This window comes from Ambystoma mexicanum, chromosome 4q (genome assembly GCF_040938575.1).
Source record: "Ambystoma mexicanum isolate Mex_15411 chromosome 4q, UKY_AmexF1_1, whole genome shotgun sequence".
Taxonomy (NCBI): Eukaryota; Metazoa; Chordata; class Amphibia; order Caudata; family Ambystomatidae; genus Ambystoma; species Ambystoma mexicanum.
In genome coordinates, this window is record NC_090928.1 from 324464672 (window position 1) to 324482520 (window position 17849).

The window sequence follows — 17849 nt, forward strand, 5'->3', positions numbered from 1 at the left end:
TCCACAGCAGCTTGCCACTTTTTTTCATCCAGCATCTTGAACATCTTAATTGGGTATGAAATATTTGTGAAAGTACAAAAGTCTAGGGAGCACCACCTTTTTGCATAGTGCTACCCTCTCCTTCAAAGAAATCGGCAATGTTTTCCAAAAGCCAATGGCATCACCTAAACCAGACAAGGCCCTCCCTGTGTTATAGACACACTTATGCTCTACCTCATGGAATATCTGGACCCCTAAATACAGAAATTCCACTTCCCACCCGAGACCCCAATCCGTCAAATCCCCCACCTGCGTACCACGCAATGCCGCCAAAGGAAATAAAACAGATTTTTCTCTGACCTGAAAACCAGACTATTTCCTGAAGTTGTGCAGAATTGCTAAGACAATTGACTTAAATTCATGGTCGTATTCCGACCCCCTATAAAAGCACATTGGCCAGGATACACCAGTGAAGGCGCTAACGTGGCTAATCTAATCGAAAATGTTTGCCTCAGCGTTCAGTAATGAAATGGTTCTATACTATACACATTCCTATGGGTCCCCAGTCTTAAGTAGGACTGTGATCACAGCTTCACGCATGGTATCCAGCAACATCCCTGTCTGAAATACATTATCATAACCCCTCTTGAGCCTGGGCACCAGCAATTCCTGATCGAGCTCAATAGGAAACCAATCACTTTTCGGCGCCTTATTTCACTGCATAGTCTTAATGGCATGTACAATTTCTGCCTCTTTTAGATGTGAATCCAGGTCCTCCCTGAGCTCATCCGACAGCCTAGGGAGTTGTACTAGATTCACCAAATCCGTGGCTTCCGTATCAGAGTAGGTACCCTCACTGGTGAACTATCGGACATAATACGAGCGGAACACCTCATTGATCTGCTGTGAAGAGACCACTACTTCTCCATTCTGATCCCAAATTCGGGGAAATTATAGATTTTGGTTATTCTGTCATATAAGCAACGCCAAGATGCGGCCTGCTTTATCCCCTTCCCTGTGTACCTTCGTAGTACATTAGCCATGCTTCAATTTGTACAGGGAGTGCTGTACCGCCCCATGGCCTTAAAATTCCCTATCCAGCTCCTCCCCCACCGGATTTCCCTCTGTTATCTCCCCCTGCACACGCTGGATCCGTGCTTCTGTCCTGGTCATGGGGTCCCCGAGTGTCTTTTGAACCCCTGGCAATTGAGGAAATACATAAACCTCTTACTTTGCACGCCTCCTACTGCGTTCCTACATCCTCAACAGATGTTTCCCTCAAAAAACAAGCCATTTCCTCACGTAATTTAGCGCCATAGGTCAAATCCTCCAGAGCCCCCTGCCTGAAACCCCCACAACGAAATCACTTATCTCTGAAGCAGCCTCTGTAATGTTGCAAGGGGTGGAATGATCTGACAGATCTCTCCCTAGATGGGGAACATCTGCAAACCAGTGAAAATTCTTGTGCCCTGCGAAGAGATAATCCAAACGATCATATGAATAAGGAGTTTTAGAATAGCAGGAGTAACCCCTTTCCTGCCCGTGCATTTCCCTCAACAGCTCTACCAAATACAGATTGGTTGATAACTGACGCAACAAGGCCTCGGCCTGGGGCTTCGCCAGGCCAAGTCTCCCCTGTCGGTCTAGTTCATGGTCAAGAAAGCAATTAAAATCCCAACCCCTTCCCCCGCCCACAAGAACTTGCTGGATCTGTACAGCCCCACCAGTCACCTGCCCGGAGGGAACAAAATCTGTATCTGCGTTGGGGCCATATGAATGAACACAGGGAGCCACGCCCTCGAGAGCACCCAATAGTGCCATTGTCCTTCCTTCCGAATCCCCAACCGTACGCATTAACCTCCATCTGAACACATTGAGACACCCAAATTGAGACTGCCCTGGCAAATGAGGATTGCAAAGACTCTGCCCCCCCACCAACCGTTTTTTTGAATCCCTGAAAATCCACCCCCTGCCAATGAGTCTCCTGGAGTAGCACCAGCTGCACTCGTTGACGCTTCAAAAAGTGTCTTGCTTGGACCTTTTTTATCCCTTTGCGCGTGCCATGCAAATTCAAGGTAACACTTGTTTCACACGGTCACCCATTGGGCACATCTAAAAAGTTCCACCGTAAGATCCCTTTGCCAGGCCTCATCACTCTGTCCATATATCGTGCAGTTTGAACCAGTCTGACTTGATATGGAAACAACCAGTAAACTAACACCCCATCCCCCAAAAATCTCAACACCCTCCACCCCTGCCCCGTGATAACCTCCTACCCCTGAACTTCCCACCCCCCTTCCCAACATCTTCCCCCTTGAAAATCCCCCATCTGTAATCGCACCCCTCCCAAAAAACCCGGACTTGCCAGGCCTCGGTATGCCTTAACCTTTCTTCGGACCTTGATCTCCACAAAGTGATTCAGTCCGCACTCCCCCAGCCTTTCCGTTTAGTCCACCAATACTCCTCCCACCATCCCCCACCCAATATAAAACACAGGAAAGCAGTGTGTGTGGCTGATCCATCTTCCTTCCATCTGTGTCTGCAACCCCTGTCCCAGCGGTCACATCAAACCCCTGTCTTCCGTGCCTCCAGACGAGTCGACCGCATATCCAGCCTGTTACCCGCATCCTGTGGTGTCAGGAAGAAATGTGACTTCTTGTCATCCAATACTTTCAGCTTCGCCGGGAAGATAATCATATATTTCAAATTCGCTTCTCTCAAGCGACAACGAACCCCCATCAAATTACCTCCTCTGCTTTTGTACCTCTTGTGTGAAGTCGTGAAAAATGGACTCCTTTGCATTCCCCACTTCCAAACGGCCTACTCTGCGTGCCTCCTGCTGGATTGCGTCCTGATCTTTGAAATTGAGCAAGCCTTGATAGTGTTTGATCACTAGCAAATGATAGAGTAGTATATGGATATGTACCTGTCTATCCTTTCCTTAGATAGACGGCCTACCACCGACAACTAGGGTACGTTTTCTTGGCATAACAGAGGGACCATAGAGTTTCTTTATAGGGATAGACCGTCCTTTGACTTGTATCATTTGGTAAGTAACATATTTTCTTCGTGCTTTTGAAGTTGACAAATTAGATTCCCAATCGGCCCTTTGTTATTTATCAGCCATGTATTCCAATCACAAGAGAACGTTCCACCCTCTGCTTGATGGGTTTTATGGCCTCTTGCATTCTTGTAGTGCTAGAGGCCCGGCTACACATGAAGTCTTAGTTTCAGGGTCACACCTTAGATGATCTTCTGGTCTCAATGAAAGTGTCCAGAGACCTGGAATGGTGGTCCCAGAGGCAAGCTACTGGAAGGGGCCTTATTTTGACAGCTCTGGCCCCAACTGTCTCTTGTCACTGACCCGTACCCTAAAAGTTTTGGGCGCTCAACTACAAGACTTTATTCGAAATGCCGGGAATACAACAATTTGCTGGAATTGATGGAGTGATCAGGTTGTTCTTGGCAGCCTTTCTCCCTTTGGTACTGGAAGGACTGTACTGGTCCTGACGGACAACACAATAGCCATGCACTACCTCAACAAACAGGGTGGTGTGAACTCCCTCTGTGCAGAGAAGCTATACGACTGTGGTTCTGGAGAAGAAAGTGTCCCTGATGGCGGCTCATTTGGTCGGTAGGGAGAAGGACATTGCAGATGTCTTGAGCAGATTGACTTCGGCCACCCAGTGGAACCTGTGTCAGGAAGTTCTGGAGGTTGTGTTCTACTATTGGGATACTCCTCAGGTGGGCCTCTTCGTTTTCTGCAGTTAACAGGAAGTGCAGGTGGTTCTGCTCAAGAGAATTTCTGTGACGGGGAGCTCTGTGGGACACACTGAAGTTTGATTTCGGCCTGCTCTAAGCGTTCCCGCTGGTAATGGTCATGCCGCTGGATTTGATGTGGCTACATCTGTTTGTGTCCATTATGATTTTGATAGTTGTGGACTAGACCCGGAGAACATGCTACCCTGAGTTGCTGGGCATGCTCATTTGCCCTCTCTGGCGCATTCCAGAACTGCTCTCGGGCAGATCCTCCATTTGATCCTCACCAGCCTGAAACTTCATGCCTGGCTGCTGAAAGATTGAAGTATAAGGCTTGGTATTTGTCGGAGGATGTCTTGGACGTGCTCCTCTGTGGTAGGAGGTCTGGAGTGGGATCTGTACCCTTTTACCTGTTCCACATCCTCAGCTCTGGATTTTCTGCATTACGTTTGCCTGTAATGGCTAGCAGATGGTTACTGTACAAGGGTATCTTGCTGCCATTTTGGTTTTCGAGAACCCTGGAGCAGGGTGATTTTTCACAAACCCTATTTTTTTACATTTTATTTTTTATAGATTTGTTTAATCCGTTTCCCCTATGCCAATTTGTTCTAGCTTGGGCACTAGAATGTAATGTTTGCATTTTTTATGGGTGTTCTGTTGGAGCTTCTCTATTGTTTAAGATTACTTGCCCTTAAGGTGATTCTCTTTTTCACCATCATTTCTGCTAGACTCCTGGGTGAGCTCCAGGTTTTCATTTAAACCTCCCAATTTGTTTTTCTCCAAAGAGAAGGTGACATTGAGAGTAAGACCATCCTTTCTCCCAAAGGTAGTCGGTTTTTTATCTTTCTCAAAACATCATTTTTTTTCTCCACCTCATCCTTTTAAGGCAGAGGGACAATTCCATCTCCTGGACCCAGTGCGGGCCCTCAGCTAATACGTCTCTCGGACAAGGGAGACCAGGAAGAATGACCAGCTTTTCATTAGTTAGGCTGGCGACTTTTGCTGGCAGGACTAAGACCAGATCGACTCTGTTCCCTCTGCATCTCGGACTGATATGAAATGGCTGGTAAGGTTGTGCTGAACACTTCTGGGCTCATTCCACCAGAGGACTGACTGCCAACTCTACTCTGCATTGTGTAACCCCTGTTCTGAGCATTTGCCATGCGGTTACCGGGCATCTCTGCACACTTTTGCAAATCATTACTGCTTGGATTCTCATCAGGACTGGATGCTAGTTTTTGGTAGAGCGGTCCATCATGTGTTCTGGTTTAGGTGTTGTCCTTGCTCTCCTCCATCTTCTAAATTAACATACTGCTACAGGAGTCTATCAAAGATGAGGAATCCATGGGGGGAAGGAATCTATTAGAAGAACAAATGTTAATGTTTTTTCTGATGGATATTCCTCCCACCGATTTCTCATCCCCTTCCCAACCTGCCCCTCTTGGTGGACAACTACTACACCTTAGTTCTGAGGTCCCTCAGCTTTGGAGTGCTAGTAAAAATAAGGTGCAACTAAAACCATGTGGTGCTAAGCCTCGATATAAACACTCTCTTACCTGCCCACAACTGGACAGGACGTTGGGGTCTGTCGGAGCCACCCTGGCATCAGAAAAGCTTCCTTAAGAGCAGCTGTGCTAGGAGATGGATTCCAAAGTAGAGGAATCCGTGGGAAGAAGATCAAACGGAACATTACTGAATGGTAAGTAATTTGTTCTTCTTGTTACTCTATAATATTTATGTATGCCTTGCTTTTGGAAATAAATTAGATTTTACTTCCTTGACTTTTATTATTTGGGGGATTTCAAAGAGAATCGCTCTGCCGGTCTTGTTAATGGTTTTAAATTTCATCTGAATTAAATAATCAAGTGGGGCATGTCTTTTGGGTTAAAACCTAGTTTTTTGTATTGCTGTGATTACCTTTGAGATTTTGTTTTTGGGTAGCTCCAATTATAGTTGGGCTCATTAAGATGCTAAATTTATGAATTTTCATTGCAGGTTCTTGCTCGAATTGCAAATGCATCAAGACCCACAATACATTTATGTGAAATAGTAAATGAGCTGCAGTTGGAAAGACTTTTATTACTGCTAGTTGGTACTGACTTCAACAGAGGTGACATTTCATGGGGAGGTGCTTGGGCACAGTATTCTTTGACTTGTATGCTTCAAGATCTTTTAGCAGGTGCGTAACACATCAACATGCTGTTTCACTTGATAAACTATGGAGGCATGCTTAATTTGAGTGAGTTGAGTGAAAAATATGGAGCTTATTCGAATACCTACGCATTGCTAGACTATCAGAGTGTTCGATATGTGATTTTCTTTTTTTTGTCAATTTTTCTCTGAAAGCATAATTGTTGTGTCCAAGTTTAACCATTGCTTGCTATATTTAGAATTAGATCATTCTTACCTAAACCCGTTTCTTCATTTTAACATTTTCTGTGATTACTGATGTTTTGGGCAGTCTCTTGTCATGCATAATTTGAATGTACAAAGCATTTCAAGCGTCATTTACATTTTAATATTTTGCATTAAGGTACTTTTACCACAATGTTCACATTAAAACAATGTAAGTTCATGGAAAACTGCTCAAAGAATTTTGCCTGCAAAATCTACATATAAATCTTAGTGTCTTGAAATAGTGATTTACAGTGTTTCGAATGAAGCATGCAAATAATGCATCAGCTAAAATTGGATCCTTTACGGCTTAAGGGCTTTTCAAGTTTAACATTTACAACTCACTACCTGACATTCTGCACATCAGATTTTTTTCCAGCTCAATCTAGTTTAATTTGTGTAAATGCCAATCCTATTTCTCATATAAAGAATTTTTGGCAAGACCTTTTTGTGTGCTTGATTAAATATCTTAATTTACAGGGGAACTTCTCACACCCATATTGTCAGAAACAATAGAGGAAGTTGTGATGGGTGAAGACACAATTGTTTCTGCTGTGGATTCGGATGATGGTCTCCAAACATCAGTGCCTCTAGTCGAAGTATTGGATGAACCATTGACACCAGATGTTACCGGTAACTTGTGAAATTTTTTTAGTTTTATTTAATTGTAGGTTTTTGTTTATTCTGACATTAAAGTACAATAGCAGTTATTTGAGTTTGAAACATCATACAATCACATAGATAAAAGGGAGAACATTGATTGTTTTTGCCCCTTTTCAACTGATTGGTGATTGCATGTGCCTCTGTTGGGCCTGAAAGAAAGCGTCTAAAAAAAGATTGCAGTCTTTCAGATTTTTGGTTGGGTCCTAACCGTGGCATTTCTGTACTGCACCTGTACAATTGCACCACAGACGTCAGCCTGTTTGTCTGTTTCACCTAGTCTTTTGTTTTTAATTGGCAAATATCTTACAAAATTACATCAGGCTTTTAACCCTCTTTTCATTTTAAGAGAAATTTTCTTTATGCTGCTTTTCCTTCAGAGGCATCACCAACTTTTTGCTATTTTGACCCAAACCTGAATTTTGGAACTAAGTAAATACTTTTCTAATGGATTCTTTCCTACCACAGGTGCCTCATCTTTGATAGATATCTACCAGCGCAGCAGCTCTTATGAAACACTTTTCGCTGCAAAGGGGCACAGCTTAACTCTGCATCGGCTCTGTCTGATGCCTCTTAGGGACCCGTTCCGTATGTCTGGGCCAGTATATATAGAGACGCAATGCCGTGTGACCTTAGTTCCTTTTTTCTACATGCTCACCTTTGGAACACCATTTTGTTTCAAGTTAACCTATATTTCGCTTTACGATGCCTAATCAATTAAAGTCTTCAAGGTGTATTTCCTGCATCTACTGTGTGCGCCAGAGACATTCTCATATCTGCATAGATTGCCTCTTCAGCTTTGGAGAAAAGTATGACAGAAAGGACTTGCGGGTTGTGCTAGTAGTTGCACCCCAAGGTGCTTCGGGTAAGGGCGGTAAAGCTCAACTTCCTTCATATAGAAAAGGAAGATAGAATGACCCGTTTGAGGTTGCTGGGCACCACCCGTCAAATGGAAGAATGGCCTCTAGTCAGGAAGGACAAAAACAAGAAACACTGCAAGATGTCCTGGTCAACAAGCATTTCTTCAAAATACCTTTCTTCTTTTTCCAGGAAGATGAGTTATCACTCAAGAGATTCCTCTGAGAAAAAGTAACCCGCCGTACCACTCATCCACGCAGGGGTGTGAAGCCTTTCTGCTGATGAAGGATATCTTGAACCCAGCTCCTTCAGCCTCAGCAGCAAAGGCTTTGGCGCTGATTGAGGACGCTGCTCTTGTTATAGCCAGCAGATGCTACAAAAGTCTATGACAATGCGCCTCCGTGCTCGGCCACGACTACTACAGGTGGGGACTCGTCAAAGTGTGGCATTGCTCAGTCTTCTGTCGGTTTATCGGCTCCTTCCTCTACAGCACCTCTGGTGCCGGCTGCTCATGAGGTTCCTCTGGAGCATGCCCCAAAATCCTGCAATTATCTGCCCCTTCTAGGCCCAAGGTGCATTACAAGCTAACTGACATCTTGGTCTATGGGGTTCAAAAGAATGCCCTTTTACCATGCAGAGGATGCTCTGAACTTGAACTGTGGATCAAACCGGCCTTACTACTGACGACCGGTCCTGATCTGGCTAAGAAAAGTATGCCAGCTCCATCTGACCGTTTATTCTTGTCGGCACCTGCGTCTCCTAAAAGCCTTGTGGGTGCAGGCAGTCATGGCTAACACTGTTTTCCTCCTTTCCCTCCGGACAGGGAAATTAAGTGACTTGATGCCTGGGGATTAGATGTTTTTGGTTCAGCTAGGCAGGGCCTGAAAGCCATCAACACCTCCTGCACCGTGACCAGGTTTTTTGTTTGACCGGTGGTTAGCCATTTCAGAGGTGGCCAAATGTACCCTAAAATGGAAAATGCATAAAGGTTTCCAGGCCATAGTGAATGACGGCAAAGAAATTGTCAGATCCCCAAATGCACGTTTAACTCTGCTGACTGCGTAGCCAGGACTATGACCACAGGGTCGGTATTTAGGGTATACTCGTCCCTGAGGACCTTACTGCGGACGTTCGGGCAAAGCTCCTGCGTATGCCTTTCGATGGCAACAATTTATTTGGTGACCAGGCCAATGTGTCCATCCAAATCCAATAGGCCCTGATTCACAGAACATTTTCCAATGGGATTGCACCATTATAAAAAGCTTCTGTGAATCAGGCCCATAGTCCTCAAAAGCGACTGCCAAGTCTTGAGGCCTAATGGTGCAATAGCAAACCCCAACTCACATAGGTGTGGTTAGGGGTTTTCGTCTCTTTGCTGTATGCCACTCGTTCCCTGTGATGACAAGATTTTCTGGTTTGGCAAGAAATGGAATTTAACCACGTACGATGCCTGCACCTTAGTAAGTTCACGAGGGATATTGCCACCCTTTTGCTCGACATCCTCTGGACCATCCTCTGTTCGTCCAGCACTTGCCTCCTGACCCACTCAAAGTGGGTCTCTGTATGGAGAAGGGTGCCATGGAACAGCTGCCCCTCCTAGAAAAAGTTTGTGGTTGGTATTCAACCTATTTCCTCATGCCAAAGAAAGATGAAGGCTTGCACCCCATTCTGGACATGTACCTCTTCAACCTGCACAAGTACAAGTTCAAGATGGTTACACTGGCGCAGATCTTTCAAGCACTGGACCTGCAGTACTGGTTTTTCGAATGGATTGTGTCCTCCAACGTATTCCTCATCTTTAACATGTAATGTCCACAGCTGTGCTGCTTCGGAATTTTTTTTTCGGCAGAGGGCACCCTGCGTCAATGGCGTTGGGTCGATGTCCCTCGAAGGTCTCCGTCGAGGGTGACGTCCTCAGATGTTAGAAATAGCACGCACGGCATCCATAGCCTCAGTTCCGTTTTTTCCGCAAACGTGTTTGCTTTGTTGAAAACTCGGCGCGCCTTGTGCTTTCTGTGAAGTTGCGATTGTCTTCATTTTCAACCCCAACAACCCCGAAGTCTGGCTTTAAGAAGTGTTGGGATTGCATCTCCAAGATGTCGATCACAGATCCGCATTGGATTTGTCTGTGGTGTCTCGGCGAGAGGCACGATATAGACGACTGTTCGAAGTGTCAGTCGTTGACTGCTAAGGCCTTACGAGAATGAAAGGGGAAGGTGAAGGTAGGCAAGGTGTCTGAGCCCCATAAATCCCGTCCTGCTGGACTTTCGACCGATGAGTCGAGAGGTGACTCTACTCGGAGGAATTGATCCAAGCGGTCACGTTCTAGGAATGGTTCCCGCCACTCGTCCTCATCGAGGCGTTCTAGCAAGAGGCACTATCGGTCGCCTTCCTTGTCTTCCCCAAAAAGTATGGTATGCCCGTTCTTGTCATCGACCCCGGCGGAGTGGGATGCTTTCTGGGTAGCGATGATGAAAATGTTTGATAAACATGGCACTGTTCCACCCGGGCCTTCTGACGAAGCCAGCAAGGTACTTTCCCGGCCGGATACTCGCGCGTCTTCGAGCCCGGGTAAACGGCGTGATAAAATCCGGGAGCCTTTGCGGTCCCATTCGGACAAGGTGTCGAAAGATCATTCGAGACGTGCCAAACCAAGGTCAAGGTCTTCGTCTCTGGCAAAACCAGCAAAACCTTCGACCTCAAAGCCCTTGAAGGCATCGACGCCATGCCCGTCGGGTGCGCCTCTAGGGTCTTCAACCCCGATCGTGCCATTGTCGACTTCGTCAGCCATCCATGCCATTGGTCAGTTTTGCCAGTGGATGTCCCTGTGCAAGTGGATCCTCCGATGCTATAGCTGAAAAAAGGTTCACTCCTCTCCCGAAGAAGGATTTCTTTAAGTCCCTCACTGACATTTATGAGGAGGAGGAGGAACACTCTGTTGAAGAAATTGGCCCTTTTGGTCTGCATTATGGGACCCTAAGGTTCCTGATTGTCTCATTTCAGAGGAGAGTCAGATGGAGGATCTTTGTCAAACCTTGCACAATGCCAGTGGGATTGACACTTCCCCTGTGGTGGAGTTCGGCCATCCAGACCCAGGGAAGCATGCCGAGTCATATCGAAGACTCATGTCCAATGTTGTGGCGTACCTGGGCTGGTCCAGGCCTCCTGTGCACTTTCAGCAAGATGATCTTACTGATATTTTGGTTCTGGGTCCATCTATTGACCCCATGTTGCCATTTCATATGGCTCTGCATTAAGGGGTGGCTGCACATTGGAGCGCCCCAGAGGCTAATCTGGTGGTGAATAAGTCTCTGACCAAGAAATTCCACCCATCCAGTAGCGACTACAGCTACCTAGCCACTCGCCCCACTCCGGAGAGTTTGGTAGTCCAGGCAGCCACGGCTACCTCGAAGCAGACGGTGTACCCTATAATCCCTCCTGATAGGGACGATAAGCGTATGGATGGATGTGCACACAAGTTGTTTTCTGCTGGGAGTATGGCGTTTAAATCGGCCTTCTCTACTTGTGCTTTAGCAAAGTTTACACACACTGAGTGGAATTGCATTTCGTTAGCGGCTGAGCATATTCCAGAAGGGGACGAAAGGGATGGCTTTCTGGCTATTCAGGATGGCAAGGATGCCATGTATGAATCCCTTCAGTCTGGGTTGGATACTGCGGATAGTGTGAGCACGTCTATGGCTACGAGCACCGTGATGCACAGGTTTGCGTGGTTGCGGAAGTCGGGGTTTGCACCAGATGTGCACACTCGTCTTCTCAACATGCCCTTTGAAGGGTCTCATTTGTTTGGCAGCAATGCTGACGAGAGCCTTGAAGTAGCAGACCTCCAAAGTAGCTGCCAAATCTTTGGGCGCAGCTGTTAGACAACCTCAGCCTTTTCATACTAGGGGACAACAATGGAGGGGTGGATCATTTCGCTTCTACTCGTCATTTGGAAGGGCGAGGGGAATGGCCAGTCAAAGGGGCCAACGCAGGTTTCCTCGTGGTGGATGAGATAGAGGTGCCAAAGCCACTCAAGCAGCAGCCTCTTTGCCATCAGGTGCTGCTGCAGCCGCTTCAAAACCGCTATGAGGCCTTCACTCATTGTTAATCGGTAGGGGGCAGGCTGTCTCAGCATCTAGAAGTCGCGAGCCATTACTTCAGATGCGTGGGCTCTAGAAACAGCCCATGGCTACTGCCTACCTTTTCTAAGACGGCCTCACGACAATCCACTGGGGAAGCACGCTTTGAAGATTCCAGATCCGCTCCTTGTGCAGGAGATATTGACCCTGCTAGAGAAAGGCGCTATAGAACCAGTGCCTGTGGCGGAGAGGAACAAGGGATGGTATTCCCTGTATTGTTTTATTCCCAAGAAGGACGGAGACCCATCCTGGACTTAAGATGCTTGAACACGTTCCTCAGGAAGGACAAGTTCAAGATGGTCACTCTTTCTCAGATCCTTCAGGCCCTCCAGCTTCAGGATTGGTTGGTGTCATTGGACCTGCAGTTTTCTTATTTTCATGTGCCGATCTATCTCAAGCACAGGAAATACCTGAGGTTTGCAGTTGGTGGCTCACACTATCCGTTTTGGGTCCTGCCATTCGGTTTGACCTCCGCCCGAGGGTCTTCACCAAGCTCATGGTGGTGGTAGCAGCGCTTCTCAGGAGAGGAGGGATTCAGGTCTACCCCTACCTGGAGTATTGGCTGATCTGGGTGTGTTCTCCCGAACAAGCCTTGAATCATCTAAGCCTCACCTGCCACTCACTTTACAAACTGGGCTTCTCCCACAATTTCAAGAAGTCACATATGGCACCTTCCTAACGGCTCCAGTACACCAGTACATCAGGGCTGTGTTGACACATTCTTGGGTTTGTGCTCACTCCCCCATAACCCCCCCCCCCCCCCAGGTGAGCGCTCAACACATTCTCCAGATGGTCACCAAATTTCAACAAGCACAGAGTCTTCTGGCTTTCGAATTCTTAGGGTTGCTTGGCCTCATGGCATTCTGCATTTTTCTGGTGCCGCATGCCTGACAGAAGATGAGATCCCTTCAATGGGTTCCCAGGACGCAATGGTCTCAATTCTCAGGCAAAATGTTGGGTCTCCTTCAGATTCCAATCCAGGTCTCGCAGGGTCTTCTGTGGTGGGCCTGCAAAGGAAATCTGGCACCCTTGGCCGGAGGTAACTGTAGTGACGGATACTTACCTCAAAGGATGGGCAGCTTACGCCAACAATCTGACCATCATCGGTCGTTGGTCTCTATCGGAGTCCAAACTACACATCAATCTTTTGGAGCTGAGGGCAAACATGGATGGCACTGAAGGCTTTTCTGTCGTCTGTACAGGGAAGAATGTCCTAATAATGACGGACAACACGGTAGCCATGAATTACCTCAACAAAAGAGGTGGTGTAGGGTCTCCCACTGTGCAGAGATGATGCAGCTCTGGTTCTGGGCAATCCAAGAAGCAATCTCCCTAGCTGCGATGCATCTAGCCGGAGAGGAGAACACAGCGGCGGTCGCTCTGAGCAGGCAGAGCACGGTGTCTCACGAGTGGGAATTAGCTCAGGAAGTCCTTGAAGTGGTCTTTGCCCTTTGGAGAACCCCAGAGGTGGATCTGTTTGCTACTGGTGCCAACCGGGAGTGCGAGAGGTACTGATCAAGGGAATTTCCTCCGAGAGGAGCTCTAGGAGACGCGCTTGTCGTGGATTGGTCATTCCCACTTCTGTATGAGTTTACTTTTTTTATTGATTTAGCTGAACTCAGTCAACTTTACAATATAAAACATATTCATATAAAAAGAAAAAAAGGGAACTATTCATTTTCATGTCAACAAATAATCAATTAAACACAAAGACCAACAATAAAAAAGGAAAAATCAATTAAAAAAGGAACCACAAAAACAAGGGTTACACATCAAATCTAAAATATAAGAAATATAAATAACATGTATGTCAACCAATTCGTTTGTTTTCCAAAAATTAGCTCTTATGAGTTCAATGAGGGCCAGCTACATAGACTATTTTTTATGTCACATACTGGCACAGAAACACTTCAAGTAAATATAATGTGTCCTCTATTAATTTCAGCTCTTTCAAAAAGATTTGCAATTGTGTAAGAAATCCTGAATGTATCATGAGCCATATAAAGTCAGGAGTGAGCTCACGATATTTGTTCAATACTGATTTCAAATGCATGGTTCTTTGATTCACTAAGGCTAGGCACTCAACCATAAGATGCCATAAAGACTTTTTGTTCAGGCTGCTTACAAAGGCGACACACATTATCACTCGAGGGGGGGGAAAGGAGAGGGTGGAATCAAAGATAGCCCTGAGGTTCTTAGCCTCACAGGTGGGAAGCTGGCCAGAGAGTGGCAGGAAAGGGGGGGGTGCAGGTATGCCGATGAGGAGGATCTCTGTATTACTGTCCTTCAGGCAGAGATCATTGGCGGTGCACCACTCCTGGATTGCAGACAGGGATGAGAGAAGGAGAAGATGGGAGCCTGAAGGCGAGTTGGGTGTCATCCACATAGCACTAAAAGTTGGAACAGAGAGGAGAATGCGGTGGGCTAGAGGTGACAGATATTGGTTGAACAACCAGGGAGAAAGGTTAGGCCCCTGGGGAACACCACAGGCGGAGAGAGAGAGCGCTAGAGGAGAGGAAGGACCCAAGTTGGACCTAGAAGGTCGGTCAGAGCAGAAAGAAGTCAGCCAGGCCAGAGCCTGATCGGTGATAACCAGATTATCACAGAGCCGGTTGAGCAGGATGGCATGGTTGACCTTGTCAGTGGCAGAAGAGAGATCCAGTAAGATGAGGACAAAGGGGAGGTTAGAATCAAGGTTGGAGAGCAGGTCTTCAAGGATGTTCAGGAGAACAGTTGTTTCCATGCTTATGGCTGCTCTGAAGCCAGACTGATGGTCATGAAGACAACCAACAGATTCAGTGTGAAGATTAAGCTGGGAGATGGCTAGCTTTTCCAGGAGTTTGCCCAGGAAAGGCGTGATGGAGATCAGGCGATAATTAGCCGGAAGGGAGGGTTCGGCTGAGGATTTCTTGAGGAGAGGGTGCAGAAGAGTGTTTAAGGGGGTGGAGGGGAAGATTCCAGAGGCGAAAGTGGTTGCAGAAGTCAGCCAAAGCTGGAGCGATGGTGTAAATGTGGTTCTTGATGGTTTTGGAAGAACAGGGAAGAACCTGCTTAGAAGAGCTTTTTATAGGTCGGACTTGTCTAAAGCCTCATCAGGGGAGAAGAGAGGAGCAGGTGGCTGGCCAGTTTGTCAGAGGATGTACATGATGCCAACCATTTAATCTCAGCCACCCTACACTTGCGTTTAAGGAGATACTATCCCTAGTGTGACGTCCACTGTACCCATGATCCTTCATGTGTCGATGTCCCTCAGATTGTTTTTTCCTCCATCATAGACGGACGCTTATAGCAGAGTTCCTCTTTCGGCTTATAGCCATTTATTAGTACCAAATTAACAGTAGTTATTCTTACTATCCTTTATAATCACTATCGACACCCGATGCCGGTGAAGAACAAGAAACGACTGTTGAAAGACTCCGTCGACGGATCCGTTACGCCCTTGGAAGGCCGCTACAGGCTTCGGCCCATGCAGTAGGGAGAGTAGGGAGAGAGGGAGAGGACATTTTAGAATGTATATAGCCATTTTCGTACACTACATTCACCTAGCTGCTGTGTCATTCCGTTATGGACAGGGACCCCCTTTAAATGTTGCCCTAAGTACTACAAGAAATTCCTGTGGGTCGATCAACACCTTGTCTGTAACCTGTGTCTCCAGAGAGACACATCAAGGATTCTTTTCGAGCGTGCAGACTCTTCAAGCCCAAGACATACTGGGCCCACTATGCCAGGCAACTAGAGGACGTGGAAGTAGAGGGTGCATTCAGCGACGGCAGCAACGCCGTGGTATCCGATAACAAAGGCGACTGAGTTACTCCGGTTTCGCAGGCGCAGAACCCCGACCCCAACAGACAGGCCGGTGGTCCTGTTACGGAGACAATACACAGCGGCGGAATTGCTGACACGACCCCACACACCAAACACACAACCCATCGCTGAGACTCGACACACGTGTCGAGCAAACGTCACTGCAAGATGTCTAGGGAAAGGTCTGTTAATTCTTTGTCCTTTGGGCACTCAGTTCGCCGCATGACAAATCCTGACTGTCGAAAGACAGATCAGACGTCGTGGATAAAGATATTCCCGAAGATCGCGAATCAGAGGACGAGACTTCGGGAATGCCTCTAGCCGAAATTCGACGTCCCTTGTTGAGATCGGTAAAAAAGCCCATACAGGCGGGACTATCCCATCTAATAGAAAAGCACATCCCAAAGGAGTCTAGGAAGAGTTATTCCTAGACCCCTCATGGAGATAAATCATATAAGGCCCCCTCACAAGGAGCCTCAGGTACAGGATTCCCTATCTTCAACCCTAAAGAAAAAGGGTTTGCCTTCTACTATACTCCCACCCAATCCAGAAGATTTGGGTTTCCCACCTCAACAAAGAGTTTATCCTAGTTCTGCCCAATGGTCATCTGAGGATATAGATTGGGTCATGAGTAGAATGTCTTTCATGGCAAATTTTTATGAAAAAGACCCTAACTACTTCGCAAGTTTTCACTCCATCCCTGCCACAACAGCTGTCTCTGGGTCTCTAAACCCTGTTCAATCCCCTGCTAAAAGGTCTCGCCCTAGTGAGCCAGTGCAAGATCCCACTATCATGTCACTATATGACACGGACACTGATCACGAGGATCTATATAGTCAGTAGGCCGCAGACCCTTATGTAGATAATGAGGACCATGAGGGTGACCCAGATACTGTCATGTACAACATCGACTCCCCAGTGGAACCGCCGGTGATAGATTAACCTCTAGATAATCAGCCTCTTTTAAATGAAGTACTCATTAAGCGGCCAAGCACTTCCAGATATCTACTCACGAAGATCCGCAGGACAAGGATTTCGTTGACGAGATCTTGGAGATAAAAGGCTCTCTCAATTTATTCCCCTACTAATCTGTCCCCGAAAGGTACAGCCCTCGCTAGAAACACCAAATCAGACATGAGCTGTGAACCCCTGCATAGAAAAACTTTTCAGGCCTGCCCCATCCGACCCGCTGTACTTCAGGGGTCAACTAAAACCTGACTCGCTCGTCGTTACTACGACCAGGAAAGGGGCTGGTACTCCCCTAGCCTCCTCTGAGGCCCCTCCAGACATGGAAAGTTCCAGCTATAACCAGGGTCAGGTAACAGCGTGGGGAAATGATCAAGGCCAAACCTCTCAAGATTTCCAGAGAGGATCGCGCTGATCACGCGGTCGAGCAAGGGGTCCCTCCTCCAGAGTTGGTACCCCACCTTAAAGTGACATCCCGCTCCAGGTGCCCTCCCATGCCTCTCCAGTAGGAAGGGCGCATTTCCAACTTCACCCAAGCATGGGAGGGAATCACCTCAGTCAGATGGGTGCTGTCCACCGTAGCGGGCGGATATTGTGTAGTGCTTCTCGGGCAACCCCGGAACCACACCCCATGCCAAAAGACCCACTCCAAGGAACACCAGCGAATCCTCCTTGAGGAAATCACCACGCTTCTCCTAAAGGGCGCCATAGAAGTCGTTGTGGCCAAACAGGTAAACATGGGTATCTATTCAACTTACTTCCTTGTGCCAAAGAAAGATCTAACAATGCGCCCAGTATTAGATTTGCGCCCTGCAAACATGTCGAGCCAGAAAAGTTCCACATGACTACACAAGGTAATCCCTCTACTAAAAGGGGGATTACATGGCAACACTGGATATGAAAGATGCCTATTTTCATATTTCAATGTTCCCAGCGCACAGAAGATTTTTGCGTTTCAAGATAGCGAACCAGCACTACCAATTTGAGGTGCTGCCCTTCAGAATAGCATCTGATCCAAGGGTATTCACGAAGGTACTGGCGGTGGTAGCAGCACACCTGCGCAAGGAGGCAATCCAGTGTACCCTTACTTGGACGACTGTCTGATTACAGGGGAGTCTCCCCTTATTTGCAGGCAAAACATTAAAAGAACTATCAACCTTCTCTTTCAATTGCGCTTCTCCATCAACGAGAAAAAATCAAGCCTAGTGCCAAGCACAACCAAACAGTTCCTAGGAGCTGTTATAAACACACACGAGGGGTTGGTCTTTCCGTCAGAGGAAAGAGTCCAAA

General features: G+C 47.0%; 1 protein-coding gene across 5 annotated transcripts in view; it reads left to right on the top strand.

Annotated features, from left to right (window-relative positions):
* The window catches only part of BIRC6 (baculoviral IAP repeat containing 6), a 3097233-nt gene that overhangs the window by 1643563 nt on the left and 1435821 nt on the right, over positions 1-17849 (top strand). For all 5 annotated transcript variants that reach the window (XR_011268132.1, XM_069607902.1, XM_069607904.1 and 2 more), the window contains 2 exons: positions 5734-5917; positions 6613-6765. Coding sequence is in view for 4 of the 5 variants with exons in the window: in XM_069607902.1 (XP_069464003.1) it covers positions 5734-5917; positions 6613-6765 (337 nt within the window). In the remaining variant the exon portion in view is untranslated. The remainder of the gene's footprint in view (positions 1-5733; positions 5918-6612; positions 6766-17849) is intronic.